General features: G+C 39.8%; 1 protein-coding gene across 1 annotated transcript in view; it reads left to right on the plus strand.

Moving 5' to 3' along the window:
* The first annotated feature begins 1,465 nt into the window (after positions 1 to 1,465).
* OVCH2 (ovochymase 2) overlaps positions 1,466 to 17,308 on the plus strand; it is a 37,032-nt gene continuing 21,189 nt past the window's right edge. Inside the window, exons 1-7 of the mRNA XM_013008253.1 lie at positions 1,466 to 1,553; positions 3,015 to 3,124; positions 6,811 to 6,902; positions 8,972 to 9,144; positions 9,572 to 9,667; positions 9,903 to 10,054; positions 10,640 to 10,829. Coding sequence (XP_012863707.1) covers positions 1,466 to 1,553; positions 3,015 to 3,124; positions 6,811 to 6,902; positions 8,972 to 9,144; positions 9,572 to 9,667; positions 9,903 to 10,054; positions 10,640 to 10,829 — 901 coding nt within the window. The remainder of the gene's footprint in view (positions 1,554 to 3,014; positions 3,125 to 6,810; positions 6,903 to 8,971; positions 9,145 to 9,571; positions 9,668 to 9,902; positions 10,055 to 10,639; positions 10,830 to 17,308) is intronic.

Consider the following 17,308-nt stretch of genomic DNA (forward strand, 5'->3'; position numbering starts at 1 on the left):
TCTTCATGAATAATGTTTTTGATATCACCCACAGATAACGAGGTCTTCTGTCATTAATGTTCAGTGTGCCAATCTGTTCATGAGATGTTCTCAAAATTCAGATGTTATATACTGAATGTTACATTTTGGCTCTTGTAGACTTGTTCTTTCTTCAGATTCCACCACCAGAACTTATATATGAGCAATTGATCCTCTGTTCCACAGTCGGCTCCTGGCCTGTTTTATCTCCTGATATTGTGCTTCTCCATCATCATGAGAAGAGAAGTGGGCTTTGGTCTGTGGAATGAGAAAGATGTGTGTCTTTGGGTAGAAGATTCACCTCTATGCACTTAATCCAGGGAGCTTGGATTGCTGGCAAATGGAGCTAGAGTGGATCACCTTTATGCTAAGGCATATGGTGCAGCGGAGTGCCCTTTGGGTATTTATCAGCAGCACTGAGAAAGCTTTGTAATGTTGTTCAAGCAGGGAAAAGCGGATGCACAAACCAGAGAGAAGCATGCCTTTGGGTATGGCTGGGAAGAGCCTCTCCTGACCAGAACTGTATGCTGAACATATCTGATCTAAACTCTAATCTGTGGACTTTTCTAATAAACCTATCAGTGTGAGTATTGCCTATGATCTCTGTGTGGCCATAGCAATGGATTCTTGAACAAGAGGCCATGGGAGACAGTTGGTATCAGAATGGGTAAAGAAGGTTGGAGAGTAGAGGCATATCTGAGCTTTATTTCATAGCAATTGATCTTGGCTTGATATAAAGTTTGACTCCCTTTCCCCTTTGTGAAGTGAGACGGGGCTGGACCTGGATCCCATGCCAATCACTTAAAGTATCCATAAGGAAGTTATGGGCTTCTGGTTTTATATGCAGAACATGTAGATTCACAAATGTCCCCAATGAGCAGTCTAGTAGCATGGCTCCCTGAGTGTGTTACCAAGTGATCTTTCACCTCTTCTTGCTCTCTAACACACGCTAATGGCATCTGACTACATCTGATCTGCAGCCGGCATCATCTGACATTTGGAAAATAAGTGAAAGAAAATGTCTTCTAGTCTGACAGATTGTTTGCAAGCATGTAGGAAAAGTTTACTTTCCCAAATAAGGACAACTTTGATATTCAATCCATGTGTTGAAAAAATATGGTTCCTATACAAAGGAGAGAATGATATTTGCAAATGAAAACCTCAGACAGCAGGCATTTTACTAGCCAGGTTCACTCTGGGACAAACTGTGCTGCTGTGGGTGTAAGGGGACATGGAACTCGACACCAGGAAGACTGCCTGTGTGGAGAATTCCTCACATCTTTCAAAATCTTTGCATGAAACCACATTCAGAAATATCATGTGAACAGGGTTGAATGCCTTGGTTAATGAATTACCATCTTTTAAATTAGGTTCTGGCTGGTTCCCCAAGTTTATTTTTGTTCTTCTCAGTGTCTCCAAAATTTCGGGGGAAGAACTCAGACCTAAAATGCCTATAAGGAGGAACAAGCTGGTTTTACTGCTAGGAATAATCTGTTTGGAACAAGGAAAATTTGTAACCCATTCTCGCCCCAAAGGTAAGCTCCAAATGAAATATCTAACTACCTTTTCTAAAGGAATAACCTTTACTGACAACCGGCATCATAATTCCACTCCATATTTACTTGGAAAATGGAAGAAGCAAATATATTTTAGAGATATCTTTGTGTTTCGTGTAATTATGTAGTCTCTTTTTCCCCCTGCAGTAAGCACATGACTACTCACTGCCACCAGTTAATTTCAACTCCGAGTGACCCTACCGAGCAAAGTGGAACGGTCCCTGTAGGTCTCCAAGGCTGTAAATCTTTACGGAAACAGAGAAACACATCTGTCTCCAGGAGTTAGCAGCCTAATACGTATTTGTTGCTCCTGTGGGTTTCCAAGACTACCTTTTACAGGAGTAGAAAGCCTCGTCTTTCTCCCGCAGAGTAGGTAATAGTTTGAATTGTTGACCTGTGGTTAGCAGCCCACTGTGTAACCACTATGCCACCGGAGTTCCTGTACACACAACACAAAAGGCAGATAAAGCAGTGTGAAGAGATGGAGGAAGTTGAGGTAATTCCAAACTGTGAAATGCATATGAGTCCAGGCTCTCCTGGGAAACCTGTGGGGAAGAATGATCTGCAGCATGGGCAGTCGATGGAACACCCAGGAACTCAGACTCATTTTAAATGATGAGCTGAAAAGCACACCGAGGACAAAAACCACAACAGCTGGCTTCTCCGAAAGTTTCCACACACACAAAGGTTGTCTTCCATTAGTTGGCACTTTTCTACTCTAATACCACACCATGTGTGAGTGAGGACACTGCCATCCTGAAAGGAACAGTATATTGCTCAAAGAGGCATCGTGTAGCGCATTAAATTCAACCAAGATGTATTGAATTTTGTCTCATGTTCAGCCTCATGGGTAGGATAGAAGAGATATCCACATTTATAATCTAATAAATACTATGGTAATAAGAACAAATCAAGCAAAGAAATTTTGTGTGACAAATATAGAAGACTGAGATATTTATGAGGTTCAGGTCTTGTATTTGAGGAGCACAATGTCTAGTTGGGGGGAAAGATGTAAAAATGATACTAATCACAGGAAAAGTGTAGAATGCTACTGGAAGCCTCTAAGGGACCACAGAGTCCAGAATCAAGGGACTACAGTCCTGCTAACTCAGGGGAAGTCTACCTCCGAGGCTTTAATCTCCCCACTGGAAAAGTAATTATCTTCATGATACTCTTTTTCTACATAGTAAATGCTGAGCAACCCTTGTATTGCATATTATATTGAATACCAACAAGTAACTTAAAACCATTTTTGTGATATTTCTATGTGCCCATTATCCTACAGTTTGTTTGTTTTTCTTACTTAGAAGAGTTTCCTGTATCCTTAAGTCTTAGGAGCTACCTAACAAAACAAAACAAAAAAAACCCTCTAACACCCAGTGGATTCTGTCTCATAATAACCTTAGAACTACTCAATTTTTGCCTTATTTTTTTCACCAGCTTCCACCTGTGGGCGGAGTCTAGTTAAACCATATCCTGGGAATTATTTTAACATTTTCAGTCGCATTGTTGGTGGAAGCCAAGTGGAAAGGGGTTCTTATCCCTGGCAGGTGAGTCCCAGGGAACCTCATCTGATGCGTGGACTGTAAGCTGTTTCACAGGGGGAGCTTCCAAAATCACCTGCTATTTATTCATCTGTGTGCTCCTTCCTACCTACCTTTTTATCAATTATTTCAGGATCTCTCATCAAAGATCCAAGTTTCTCCTATGTGCATCAATTAAGTTTAGGAAAGGTGTGTGCAGAATAGCTGTGTGAACTCTTTAACTTATTCCACTAATTAGAAATACCACCCCAAGCCTTCAGCTCCTAAGACAAATAATTTCATCCCGAGGAGCTAAAAAAACTTCTTAATCTACAATTTAAAAAAATTCCGATTCGTTAAGTATATTCAAAACAGGCTTAATTTGTTGTATTTTTAAAAGACCAAGGAAGTCAAAGGTATCATATCCAAGGGTCTAATTTGAGGTGGAAGGTTTGTACCACTACCTTAGGACCTCACAGGAATAACCAAGAGGGCTGCTTCCTCAATAACTAACACCTAAGAATTCTCCCTCAATCTGATCCCCTGGTCCTTCCATCCCACGGAAATGACCATGTTTCAGTTCCCAGCATCTTCATTTATTGTCTTTGAAACTCTACCCATTCTCCTGAGAATTAGGTCCCATTCTTGCCTTTTATTTTTGTAAAGTGATTCCTCTCTATTTTTTCTTCTCTTGGGTAAACCATGCTAACTTTTAAATCAATGAATACTTGGTTGACCAAGTTGTGTTCAGTTGGTGGAGTGAATGACTAAATCAATCAAGTTGCTGATTAGCAGAGGAACTTGATTAGTCAATTGAATTGTTGATTGATGAGTTAATCAGTCTAGTCAAATAGTCAACATTGGCTCACTAAATTCTACTTATTTACTCTTTGCTCTAGAACAGTGGTTCTCAACCTTCCTAATGCCTTGACCTTTTATTCCAGTTCCTCACGTTGTGGTGAAACTCCCCCTCCCCCAACCATAACATTATTTTCGTTGCTACTTCATAACTATAATTTTGCTACTATTATGGATCAGGCGAGCCCTGTAAAAGGGTCGTTCGACCCCCAAAGGGATCGTGACCCACAGGTTGAGAACCGCTGCTCTAGGCTCTTTTTATTCTAGCCTCTTCTTTGCATTGCATTCTGCTGTTCTATTTTCACTAAATGGGGCCCTGGTGGTGTAGTAGTTAGGAGTGGGGCTGAGATCCACCAGGTCCTCAGTTTGAAACCACACGCTGCTCCCCAGGCGAAAGATGGGACTTTCTGCTCTTGTAAAAGGTTATAGTCCTGAGCACCCTAAGCGGTTGTTTTACCCCATCCTATGCGGTTGCTATGAGTTGGCATTGACTCTGTGAGAGTGAGTTGAGTTGATTATTTATAAATAGATGTGAGTTAAAGGGAATTATTCTAATACATCACCTTTCCCCGCCTAATCCTAACTATGGGAAAATATTCATTTAAAATATTCACTTGTATGCTTTCATTTATTTGAAGTCAAATCAAATACCATGGAAAAGGTAAACTAAAGATAGTCTGTTGATGAGGTGGATTAAGGAACAGGTTTGACAAAGTTTTTGAAGTTAAATAGTTAAGAATTTAAGAGTATGGTTATTGCTATTGTTGGCAGGCGCTCTTGGGTCAGTTCTGACATATAGAGACCCTACAAACAACAGAATGAAGCACTGTCAGGTCCCGTGTCAGACTCATAATTACTGTTTTACGGTTTTAGCCTGTTCTTGCAGTCGCTCTCTTTTCACTGAGCTGCTACTTTATCAAGCATGACACCCTTCTCCAGGAAGTGGGTTCTCCTGATAATATTTCCAAGGTGCATGGGACAAAGTCTCACCATCCTCTCTTCTAAGGAGCATTCTACCTCTACTTCTCCCTAAACAATTTGTTGTTCTTCTACTTCTGGCAGTCCATGGTACTTTGGATATCCTTTGCCAACACCATATTTCAAGTGCATCAATTCTTCTGTGCTTTGCCTTATCTGCTATCCAGCTGTCATATACATGTAAGGCCACTGAAAAGAACAACCTTGGGTCAGTGACATCCTTGCTCTTTAAAGAGGTCACGTGCAACAGGCTTGTCCAGCGCAATATATCCTTTGGTTTCTTGACTGCTACTTCCCTGGGTGTTGGTCTGGATTCAAATAAAATGAAATGTTTGACAATTTCAATCTTTCCTCCATTTATCATGATAGTGTCTATTTGTCCAATTGTGAGAATTTTTGTTTTCTTTACGTTGACTTGCAATATATAAAGAAGGCTGCAGTCTCTGATTTTCATCAGCAAGTGCTTCATATCCTCTTCACTCTCAGCAAACATATGGTCCAGCTTCTCAGATTACTTGCTCAATGTACAGATTAATTAAATATGGCAAAAGGAGACAAACCTGACACACCATTTCTGATTTTAAACCATGCAGAATTCCCTTGTTCTGTTCAAAGGACTGCTGATTGGTCTATGGACAGGTTCCACATAAAGACAATGAAGTGTTCTTCAGACTGTTCAGACATAGCTTGTTACGATCACTACAGCTAAATGCTTTTGCATAGGCAAGACAAGAAAACATCTTTCTGGTATGCTCTCCTTTAGCCAAGCCCCATCTGATATCATCAATGATATCCTTGTTCCATGCCCTCTTCTGCATCTTGTTTTAATTTCTTGCAGCTGTTGATGTACTAGCTTAGCTGTTCTTAAATTACCTTCAGCAAAATGTTACTTGCATGTGGTATTACTGATATTTGTAAATAATTTCTGCATGTTGTTGGGTCATCTTTATTTGAAATGGCACAAATATGGATCTCTTCCAGTCGGTCAGGTAGCTATCTTCCAAACTTCTTGGTATTGATTAGTGAATGCTTCTAGTGTTGCATCAGTTTATTGAAACATTTAAATTAGTATTCCATCAATCCCCAGAGACTTATTTTTGACCAGTGCCTTCAGTGAAGTTTGGACTTCATCCTTTACCATCATCAGTTATTGATCATATACTACGCTTTGGAATGGCTGAGCACTGACCAATTCTCTGGGGGACAGTGACTCTGTATTCTTTCCATCTTCTTTGGATCTTTCCTGCATCTTTCAATTTTTTCCCATAAAATCCCTCACTATTGAAACTCATGGCTTGAATTTTTTCTTCAGTCCTTTCAGCTTGAGATCTACTGAATGTGGTCTTGTGTTTTGGTTTTCTAGCTCCAGGTCTTTGCACATTTCATTAGGACATGGGACATAGTATGACAGTGGATCTATACTATTTCCCTGAAAGGCTTGGAGAAACTGGAGTATATGTATGAGTTCCCCTAACCCTGAACTTTCTCCCAAATATCTTCAGCTTACTTCGGCTATACTTTATATGCTTTTCCTTTCTTTATAGATGTTTATGTTGTTAGAGAAACATGTCTTGGTCAATGATATTTTAAAACTAAATATCTATAATATTGACAGCTAAGCACCCTACAACCCTTAATCACTTCAAATTAATTAATTTTCCTCCAAGCCAAGGTTGGGGATATTCTGATCACAACATGACGGTCTTTCTTTGTTTTAGTAGAATGTGTTTCACCCTTCTACAGTCCAAGATTCCTAATACTTTTTAGTGAGATGTCTGGGTCTTTTGTACTTGTTTGTTTTTGAGCATATGTGTAACTTTCATTTGGGGGGATGTCAGGGCATTAACTTGCTGCCATTTAAAGTTTTTGAAATTCAGGTATCTCTGAAACGAAAGCAGAAGCATTTCTGTGGTGGAACCATTGTCTCTCCAGAGTGGGTGATCACAGCCGCACATTGTGTAGCAAACAGGTAGGGAAGCCCCGCCCTCCAACGAAGGTCTGTTCCTCTTCCCTTTCCTTCCACGTCAGCTCAAGGTCTGTGTACTGGATGCTGTGGCTGCATTTTGTTGTAGTGGGGGAACATTCTCATCACCAAACACAAATTGGGCTCAGTGTCATTGTCAGACAGTAGTAGAGTGTTTACTTAAATACAACTGTAAGTTTTAAATAAAAACTAATAGTTACCCATTATCCAAGTGAGAAAATTTTAAAAAGTACCACAAACATAAATTTGTCAAAGTTCACTATTGGGTTTCTTAAAATCCAATGGGGGAAAAAAAGTTACATTATGTACCTTAAGAAATCAATTTCTAAAAGACACTAACAGTGGCCAATAAAGCAGGCTCCCTGTCATCCTTCCTATTACTCTTGCCTCTTAGCCTCCATCTAAAAACCCTCATCCTTTATTCACTTTCCTTTGTTCTCCAAATATTATGTTATTTTGAATGTTCCCGGTACACACCACGATGCAGTCATATCATGACCCTATATTTGTCCTCTTTCATTTAAATTTTTTTAAATCAATTTATTGGGGCTCATACAATTCATCACAATACATAGATCAATTGTGTAAAGCACATCTATACATTTGTTGCCCTCATTAGTCCCAAAATTCGCTTTCCTCTTGGGTTCCCGGATCATTTAAATGTTTCAACCATTTCCTGGAGGCTTGTTTGGTACAGGCACTAGTAAGTATCAAAGGTATAAATCTTCCCACAGAAAGTTACTGGTCTAAAGAAAAGGGAACATATAGTTCCACTGCGATGTGGCAGGTGACAAGGTTAGAGAGAGACTATGTTACTCACTATTCACTGCCATTGAATCATTCCAACTCACAATGACCCGACAGGACAGAGCAGAAGTGCCCCTATGGTTTCCAAGACTATTACTCTTTTTTGTCTTCAGTTTTATTGGCATATAATACTCATATCATACAATTCAATAATTCAATCATATCAAGAAGACTCATACAATCATTATCCCAATCAATTTTAGAATATTTTTCCTTTATCATAGTTAAATCACTTTTAAAATGAGTTGTGTAATAAAAAAAGTTGTGTAGTCACAGTTATAGTGTTCCCTCAGCGCTCCTACATACATTGTTTACTCTCCCAACACCCTCCCCCTCCCTACCTCCCACGCCCACCCCTACCTCCCCTATAAACCCTTGCCTCAATTATTATCGCTATGCATCTGTTCCTTCTGACCTTGTAGTTAGCAACCCAAAGGTAACCCACTGTGCCCCAGGGTCCCCATTGTACTACATTAGATACCTAATATAACCAGTGTACCAAGAGAAAAACTGTACAAGAATCGCTTTGGGGACTGCAGAATACACAAAGAGAGCATTTCTAAAGCTATGAACCCATGTTCAATGTATCTTACTAGGCTCCTTTCAGATAACACTGCCCCAAATGCATGGGACTAGAATGGTCTTTACTAGATCATACCAGCTCTCTAAATTGCAAACCAGAAAGTAGGTAAGGAGAAGATCCCTGACTCCTGCTCTGGTAATCAGTCCGGAAGCCCAAAGTGCACAGACTCTCTGGGACAGCTGAGAAATGGGCCTTCAGAATAAACACTGCGCATAAAGCCTCTGACACTGAGCAGCACACTAGTTGAGGGTCAAGAACCATTCCCGCAGGAGCAGACTGACATGGAAGCCAACGTCCTAACTAAGATGGCTGAGTACACTCTTCTGCAGTTTTACACCTCTGTCGTGGTGCTGGTTGGTAGGTGCCATCCAGTCAGGGCTGACCCACAGCTATCCTGTGCACAACAGAAGGAAACACTGCACGGTCCTGCACCATCCTCACAATTGCTCCACTGAGTTACAATGTATATGCATTCAATGTGTATGAAATGGGAACTTCGACATTTTCTTAGCAGTGTTGAAATTATTCTTATTTTCCTCTGCTCAGTAGTCATACATTATCACATAGTCTGATCATATCATTTTGAAGAGGCCAGGTTGTCAACCATGATAGTGTGCTCAGATGTTCAATGAAATCCACCCACTTTGCTGTTTCCTCTTCACAGGAAGATTGCTTCATCATTGTACGTTACTGCTGGTGAACACGACTTGAGTCAGACAGAACCCGGAGAACAAAACCTCACCATTAAAACCATCATCAAACACCCCTATTTCACCATCAAGAAACCAATGGACTATGACATCGCCCTTTTGAGGATGACTGGAACCTTCCGTTTTGGTAAACATTTGAGGCCAGGAGAGAGTCTGTGTCTCACCTTGAATGATCAACTTTACGTGTTCCACAACGTTTGTGTCATAGCACATTCCCAGCAGTACAAGTGATGGAGCAGAGACGCCCTGCAAGCCCTGCAGTCTGGATCATGGGCTTAGTGACAGGAGTTTGGTGTGGAAGACACTCTACTCAAAGTTTGTTTTGCTTGGTTCTGGATATAGAATCGGGAAAAGTATGATCTGAAAGACGGAGAGAGTACGTTAGGAGCAGCTCTTCCTTTGTCTGACACATGGCCCCTGGAGATGTCAGAAAGGAATGTCACCGCTCTCTCATGGTTTCTCCAGGACCACCTAGATCAGATGTTTCCTGGTGACTAGTGTATGTTGTCCTTTATCCCTCTGATAAAGTAAACCCTGTGTTTTCTTTTCTGCAGGCCAGTTTGTGGGGCCCATGTGTCTTCCAGAGCCAGGGGAGCGATTTGAGGCTGGATTTATTTGTACAACTGCCGGATGGGGCCGCTTGTCAGAAAGTAGGAATTTATATGTCATTTCACCTAATCACAGGTCAGATTTCTTGAGGGATAACCAGAGATTGAATTGTTGATCTATTTTTTTTAAGTTGTGTATGTATTTTTAAAGACAGCGGGAAAAATCTCATTGTATTTAGATTTTCAGTTCTTTCCAAAAGACACAAATCTAAATGAGGCATCTTCAACTCACAAAGGATGAAAGAGTGCCTTCCCAAGGCTCCTGTCTGTCTTTCAGATGGCCTCCTCCCACAAGTTCTGCAGGAAGTGAACCTGCCCATTTTGACCCCGAAAGAATGTTCAGCCGCTCTGTTAACCCTGAAGAAGCCGATCAGTGAGGGGACCTTTCTCTGCACAGGCTTCCCTGAAGGAGGGAGAGATGCGTGTCAGGTAGGCAGGGATTATTAAGCCGATGGGCTCGGGCAGGGCTTTCTTTGTTAGCAGTGCTGAAAGAAGGCTGGAGGGGGAAACGGACTTTGGAAAGAAGGGTCAGGAATTATAAAGGACAAGATAAAATAAAAGACCAATTTAAGTAACCAATTGTTTCAAAGAAGAGTGGATCTCTTTCCTTCAGAAAAACAAATGACAGAGATAATGCCAGCAATGAGTTCTCCCACCCCGATGTGCTGGCTCTTTACTGCTTATAGACTTTCCAGCTTGTAGCTACTGGGGATCTTAATTTTCCACTACTCTTCCTGCGGACCACGACCTGAGGTCAATTTTACTGCTGGGCAAGGCTTCCTCTAAGACAGAGGAAGAAAGTCTCTTGCTTCGATGAAGGCCTGGGATGGGGGAAAAGTGGTATTTGAGGATCACATGGGAACTGTGCTTGTCAGTTCTTCTAGACCCTGAGCCCACGTGATTAAAAGTGAAGGAATTTCAATGATCCTCATTAGGTACTGGGTGGGGGAAAGGGCGGGGACTTCAGGGCACAGATCCTGACAAAGATGGTAACAGAGGCGTTTGCCCCTGCAGGGAGATTCAGGAGGTGCCCTCATGTGCCCAAATAAGAAAGGAACCTGGACACTGGCTGGTGTGACTTCATGGGGCTTGGGCTGTGGTCGAGGCTGGAGAAACAATATGGACAAAAATGATCAAGGATCTCCTGGAATCTTCACAGACCTTAGTAAAGTGCTGCCATGGATCCAAAAACACATCCAAACCGGTAATGAAGCCAGGGTAAAAGGTCACGAAGCTGACACTCAAGGCCAGACAGAGGCTCTGCACCTGTTGCCAGGGTAGCACCTAAGGAACCATCCTTTACCATGTCTGAGTCACTGGCCTTGAGTCAATTCCGACTCACAGCAAGCCCACAGGGCAGGATAGATCTGCCCTAGGGTAGAACTGGGGCTTCCTAGACCGTAACTTTTTACCGAAGTGGAAAGCTTTGTCTGTCTTGCACAGGGCAGCTGGTTTTGAACTGCTGACCTTGTCTGTCAAGTTCTACCTTTTCCAGAATGTCATATATAGTTGGAATCATTGAGGAGGTAGCTTTTTAAAACACTGGCTTCTTTCACTTACCAATATGCATTTAATTCCTGTTATGCAGATTATTTATGTCTTTTCATTGGTTGATAGCTTATTTCTTTGTATTGTGGAAGTGTATTCTATTGTATAAATGTAACAATTTGTGCCGTCATTTATTGAAAGACATCATGGCTTCTCCCAATTTTTAAAAATTATTAATAAAGCTGGTATGAATACTGTACAGATTTTTGTGTGGACATATTTTCAATTCATTTTGGTAAAGCCATAGAAGTAGGATTGCTGGATCATGCAGTAAGTCTATGTTTAGCTTTGCTGGAAACTGTTAGACATACAAAGTGGTTTTACCATTTTGTCTTCTCACCGGAGTTCGTTCCTATGCTCCCTATCCTTGTCTGCATTTAGTACTGGCAGTGTTTTAGACCTTAGCCACACTGATAGATGTTTGGATTTGAGTCATTCTAGTCATTGTATGTAGTCATCACATTTTAATTTGTAATTCCCTATTGATATATGATGCTGAGCATCTTTCCATATGTTCATTTTCTAAGGGCATACCTATTGTGATGAGGTATTCAGATATTTTGCCTGTTTTGTAATTGGGTGTTTGATTTTATTGGTGAGTTTTAAGACCTCTTCATATATTCAGGTACAAGTTCTTTATCAGATACGTATTTTGCAAATATGTTCTCGCAGTCTATCACTTGTCCTTTCATTCTTGTAACAGTGTCTTTCACCAAAGTTTTAATTTTAAGAAGTCCCACTTATCTTTTTTTTTTCTTTTATGGATCATCCTCTTGGTGGTGTATCTAAAGATTCTCTACCAAACTCAACATCACCTAGATATTCCCCTATCTTCTTAATTTTACATTTATATTTAGGCCTGTTATCCATTTTGAGTTAATTGTAGTGAAAAGAATAATGCCTGGATCCAGATTTCATTTTCTTTATGGATGCTCATTGTTCTATGTACAATTTGTTGAAGAGACCACCATTTCTCCATTAAACTGACTTTTCTCCTTTGTCAAAGGTCAGTTGGCTACATTTGTGTAGGTCTATTTCTGGCTTTCTATCATATTCCACTTATCTCCCTGTCTATTCTTCCACCATTGCCTTGATCCCTGGGTTTACAATACATCTGGAAGTCAGGTAGTGCCGAACTCTGTCTGTGTTCCTCTCTAGGATTGTGATTTAGGAGGTCTTTTGTCTTTACCTATCAACTTTGTTGATAACCACAAAATAACTTGCTGGAATTTTTATTGATATTGCATTGAATCTGTATAACAAGTTGAAGGAATTAATATTTGATAAGATCCTCCTATCCATAACTTTGGAATGCATTTCCATTTATTTTGAATTTTGAAATTTCTTTCATTAGTTTTGTAGTCTGCCTCATGTAGATCTTGAATATATTTTTTCAAATTTATATCTAAGTATTTCATTTTTCTGAATGGTAATATAAGTGTTTTTATATTTCAAATTCCAACTATTGATTGCTAGCACATGAGGGGCTTCAAACATTTGTGGAAAAACTCCATTACTTTTTCATTCAAATTTTCCACAAGCTTTTTTGAGTCCTCTGATACAGAGAAGTCATTGGCTTTTGTATATCCATCTTGTATACTACAACTTACTCCAGTCACTTATTAATTCCAGCAGTTTTTGGCCAAGTCTTTGAGATTTTCTACAATCACATCATCTATGAAGAAAGGCAGGTTCATTTCTTCCTTCTTAAATATGGATGACTTCTCTTTTTCTTGTCGTCGCTACGACTTGCAGTACAATGTGAAAGAGAAGTTGTGACAGGATGACCTGTCATGCTCCTGATCTTAAGGGGAAGCATCTAGTTTCTACTCATTAAGGGTGATATTACCTGTAGAGTTTTTGTTGATGTCATCAAATTGAAGAAGTTCACCCCCAATTCCTAGTTTGTTGGGTGATTTTATAATGAATGAATGTTGGATTTTCTCACATTTTTCTGAATCGATTGAAATGATCATGATTTTCTTCTTTAGCCTGTTAAATGTGGTGAATTACATTAATTTTTTTTAATATTGAACCAAACTTAAGTACCTGAAAAAAATCCACTTGAATTTATTAAATTCTTAATAAATGAAAATTTAATATCTTCATAAAAATTAAAGTTTTGATGAAAGACATTGTTACAGAAATGAAATTATACATGGTATATAATTCTTTTTATACATTGTTAAATTTTATTTGCTAATACTTTGTTGAGGATTTTTGCCTCTGTATTCATGAGAAATATTGGCTTAAAATTTCTTTGCTTGACTATCTTTGTCTGATTTTGGAATTGGGATAATGCTGGCCTCAGAAAAATGGGTTGGGAGAGGTTCTTTTCACTTCTATTTTCTGAAAGAATTTATAGACAGTTACTATCATTTATTCTTTAAGTGACTGGTAGAATTCACTAGTGAAACCATAGGGGCTGGTACTCCCTATGGTAGGAGTTTATTTATTGTTGCTCCAATTTACTTGATAACTGTAGGCCTTGTCAGAGTATGTATTTCTCCTTTTGTGAGTTTTGGTAGACTGGGTCTTTCAAGGAATGGACCATTACATTTAAATGGCCAATTTGTAAACACAGAGTTGTTCATAATATCCCTTTATTATCTTTTTAATGTTCAAGAGATCGATTGTGAATGGCCGCTCTTTCATTTCTGACATTAGTAACTTGTACTTTCTCTCTCTCTGTTACTCTGGCTAGTGGTTTATCTATTTAAGAAACTTCTTTTCAATTTCACTGGTTTTATCTATTAATTTTCTGTTTTTAATTTAATTGATTTCTACTCCAGTATTAATTTATTTTATTCATTTCTAGTATCCATTTATTTTCTTCTGCTTGTTTGGAATTTGCTCTTCTTCTTCAACTTTTCTGAAGTGAAGCTTATTGATTTTAGATCATTCATCTTTCATAATATTCAATGCTGTAAATTTCTTTTCAAATACTTTTGCTGCAAATTTTGATAATTATATTTTCATTTAACTAAAACACTGTTAATCTCTTATGAGACTTCTTATGCCCAGGTGTTATTTAGAAGTGTGTTGTTCAATCTCAAAATATCTGGGGATTTGCTACTACCTTTCTGATATTGATTTCTAGATTAATTTGATTGTATTTAGTATACTTTGCCTGATTTCTATTCTTTTAAATTTACAAAGGTGTATTTTGTGGCTCAGAATATAGTCTATCTTGGTGAATATTCCATGTGGGCCTAAGAAGAGTATACATTATGTTATTGTTGGATGAATTAAATCCAGTTAATATAGTGCTATTCAGTTCTATTTTATATCTACTGACTTTCTGCCTTCTGAATTTGTCAGTTATGTACTCATAGTGCTGTAGTTTCAACTAAATAGTAGATTTGGCTAGTTTTCCTTGTAGTTCTGTCCAGGTTTGTCTTACACATTTTGATGTTCTGGCTTTAGGTGAATACATATTTAGGATAGTTATGTCTTCCTGGAGAATTATTCTTTTATCACTATGTAACACCCCTCTTTAATCTTTATAATTTCCCTTGCTCTGAGGTCTACTTTTCAGAAACTAATATAGCTACTCCAGCTTTTCTTTCATTAGCATTAGCTAATCATTTTTTAACTTTAATATCTGTCTTTATATTTAAACACATTGTTTTCATCTTGTTTTTTTTATCCACTCTTATTGCAGTCTCTGTCATTTAGTTGGTCTGTTTAGACTGATCACATTTAAAGTGGTTGGTAATAACAACCATATTCATAACTGTTTTCTGTTCATTACCTTTGCACCTGTTTCCTTCTCTTCCTTTTTTGGTTTCTTTCTTTTTTCCCCCTTTCAAACCATTTTATTAGGACCTAATCCAGCCATCATACCATTCCATAGTTCAACAGTCTTTCTTTTAATAAGCTGTTCCTCCTTTTATTTCATTAAAAAAATAAAGTTCAATTTATAGGCAATAGATTCCACCCATTTTAATGAACATTTTCCAAGTTTGGTATATGAGTGAGTGATTTGGGTGAGCGCTTACAGAGAAACTGGTTTCCATTCCACACTTCACACACACTTTGATTTGCGACATTGGTTGCAGTGTAACAGCACTCTTCCCATTCCGTCTCTGCTTACCATTTCCAATCCTTCTTCTTGCCTATCCTTCCCTGTCTTCTGAGCTGTATCCTGGGGCAAATTCTGCCCTATTAATTTCTTATGATTGGTTCTTCTAGTGAAGTGGTTCTCAACCTTCCTAATGACGCAACCCTCTAATACAGTTCCTCATGTTGTGGTGGCCCCGTGTGTGGGCATATCTGCATGTGGGCAGAGCCACCTGGAGACGGATAGAGGAGTGGTGTCTTGGCTCCTAAGACCATCAGAAATACGGTCTTAGGCGACCCCTGTGAAAGGGTCATTTGACCCCCAAAGGGGTCACGACACCCAGGTTGAGAACCGCTGTTCTAGTGAGTTCATACCTCCATGGTGTTCACATTGTAGGCCTATCTGTTGTTTGGCTGCAATTGGGCCACACGAGTGAGTTCAGTTCCCAGGTCTGAACATTGTCTAAGGGCCAAAGTCATGGGCCTTCTTTGATTTTAATTGAGACTTTTAAATGATTCAATTTTCTCTTAGCATATCAATTACATAATTTTTAAATTAGTGGTTGTCCTAGAGTTTACAATATGCATTTATACTAATCTAAATCTACTTTTAAATAATAATATACTACTTCACAAGTAGCACCTTATATAGGACTGGGAACCAGAGGGCTCCTTTTATTAAACAAACAGATAAGTTCATTCCAACTTTATTTCTGCCTCCAAGCCCAATTTAATAATTTTCATAACTAACTGGTGGCTTCTGGTCTCAATAAGAGTATGCAAGCTGTGGTAGTTACATAATCTCCTGTCACCTTTGAGGGTATTAAGAGTAAAGAGGTGGAGTCTAGCCTGTCAATCAGGTCACAGCCTGATGATGCCTTCTTGTGGACATGGCCTTCTCCCATGGATTCTGGGAAATTCCTCCCTCTTCTTCACTTTCCTGTTGAGGAGCCACACTCAGAGAGCTGGAGGAGTCACGTGGAGACCTGAGCCCACACTGAGATGCTTCCACTGGCATTGTATCCACAAGACTGTACACCTGCCAGCCTGTGATCTTCCTGCATTCAGCATCATCACATGTGCTGTGTGACCCTGAAGAGGAATCGATGGACTAATATCGGACATATGGGCTGATACTGGACTTATGGACTTGATCTGGATTGAGCTAGGATGCTTTGTTAATATACAATTACTCTTCCATATAAAGCTCTTTCCCTGAGGGGCCGACCCCAATCCCAACTACTATGTGGACACCTGCCCCTCCCCCAAGAAGAATTTATTTCAAAGGATGGTATTGAATCTGCAGCTCCGGGAGAGGGACATATCTGATCAGAGCACATGGGAGGAGATGAAGGAAGAGGAGAAGAGAGTGGAGCACATCTTGGCCCACCAGGCCTTGAGGACAATGTTCCCAATTAGAGCAGCCAGGACACAGAGAGGACCACATGGCCGGCCCCACTATGAGACATGATGTCCCTCACTGACCCATAGCCCTACAGGGGACAACACCAGATACACAGTGTGGGAATTGCACCTGATCCGATCCTGCCACACCGAGGCAAAACACTAAAGGGGTACAACAGAACAGCAAGGGAACAGAGCGGCGAGGTTCCCAGGGAATGCTGAAGGTGGACATTGGGGCCAGTGCATGATGCCCCAACAGACTGAACTGGAAAACACTCCTAAAGGCCAACAAACAGTCCTTGAACTAACTACAAGCTTTTCTTTCTTGTTATGTGTTGTTTTGTTGTATATTGTTGCTTGGTTTTGCTCTGTCTTGTTTTTGTGCATGTTACTATCTCCACAGGTCTGGCTAAATAAGATAGGATGCATGAACAATCTGGAGGAGAAAACAATGGGACCGACAGTTCCGGGGGGTACATGGGAGAGGGGGAGGTGGGCAGAAAGGTAGTGGTGTTAACAAACACGGGGGAAAGGGAACAACAAGTGATCCAAATCGGTGGTGAGGAGGGTGTAGGAGGCTGGGTAGGGAGTGATCAAGGGTAACATAACCAAGAGGAATTACTGAAACTCAAATCAAGGCTGAGCATGATAGTGGGACAAGAGGAAAGT

This window comes from Echinops telfairi, unplaced genomic scaffold (genome assembly GCF_000313985.2).
Source record: "Echinops telfairi isolate 266 unplaced genomic scaffold, ASM31398v2 ScPeMD7_60;HRSCAF=208, whole genome shotgun sequence".
Classification (NCBI taxonomy): Eukaryota; Metazoa; Chordata; class Mammalia; order Afrosoricida; family Tenrecidae; genus Echinops; species Echinops telfairi.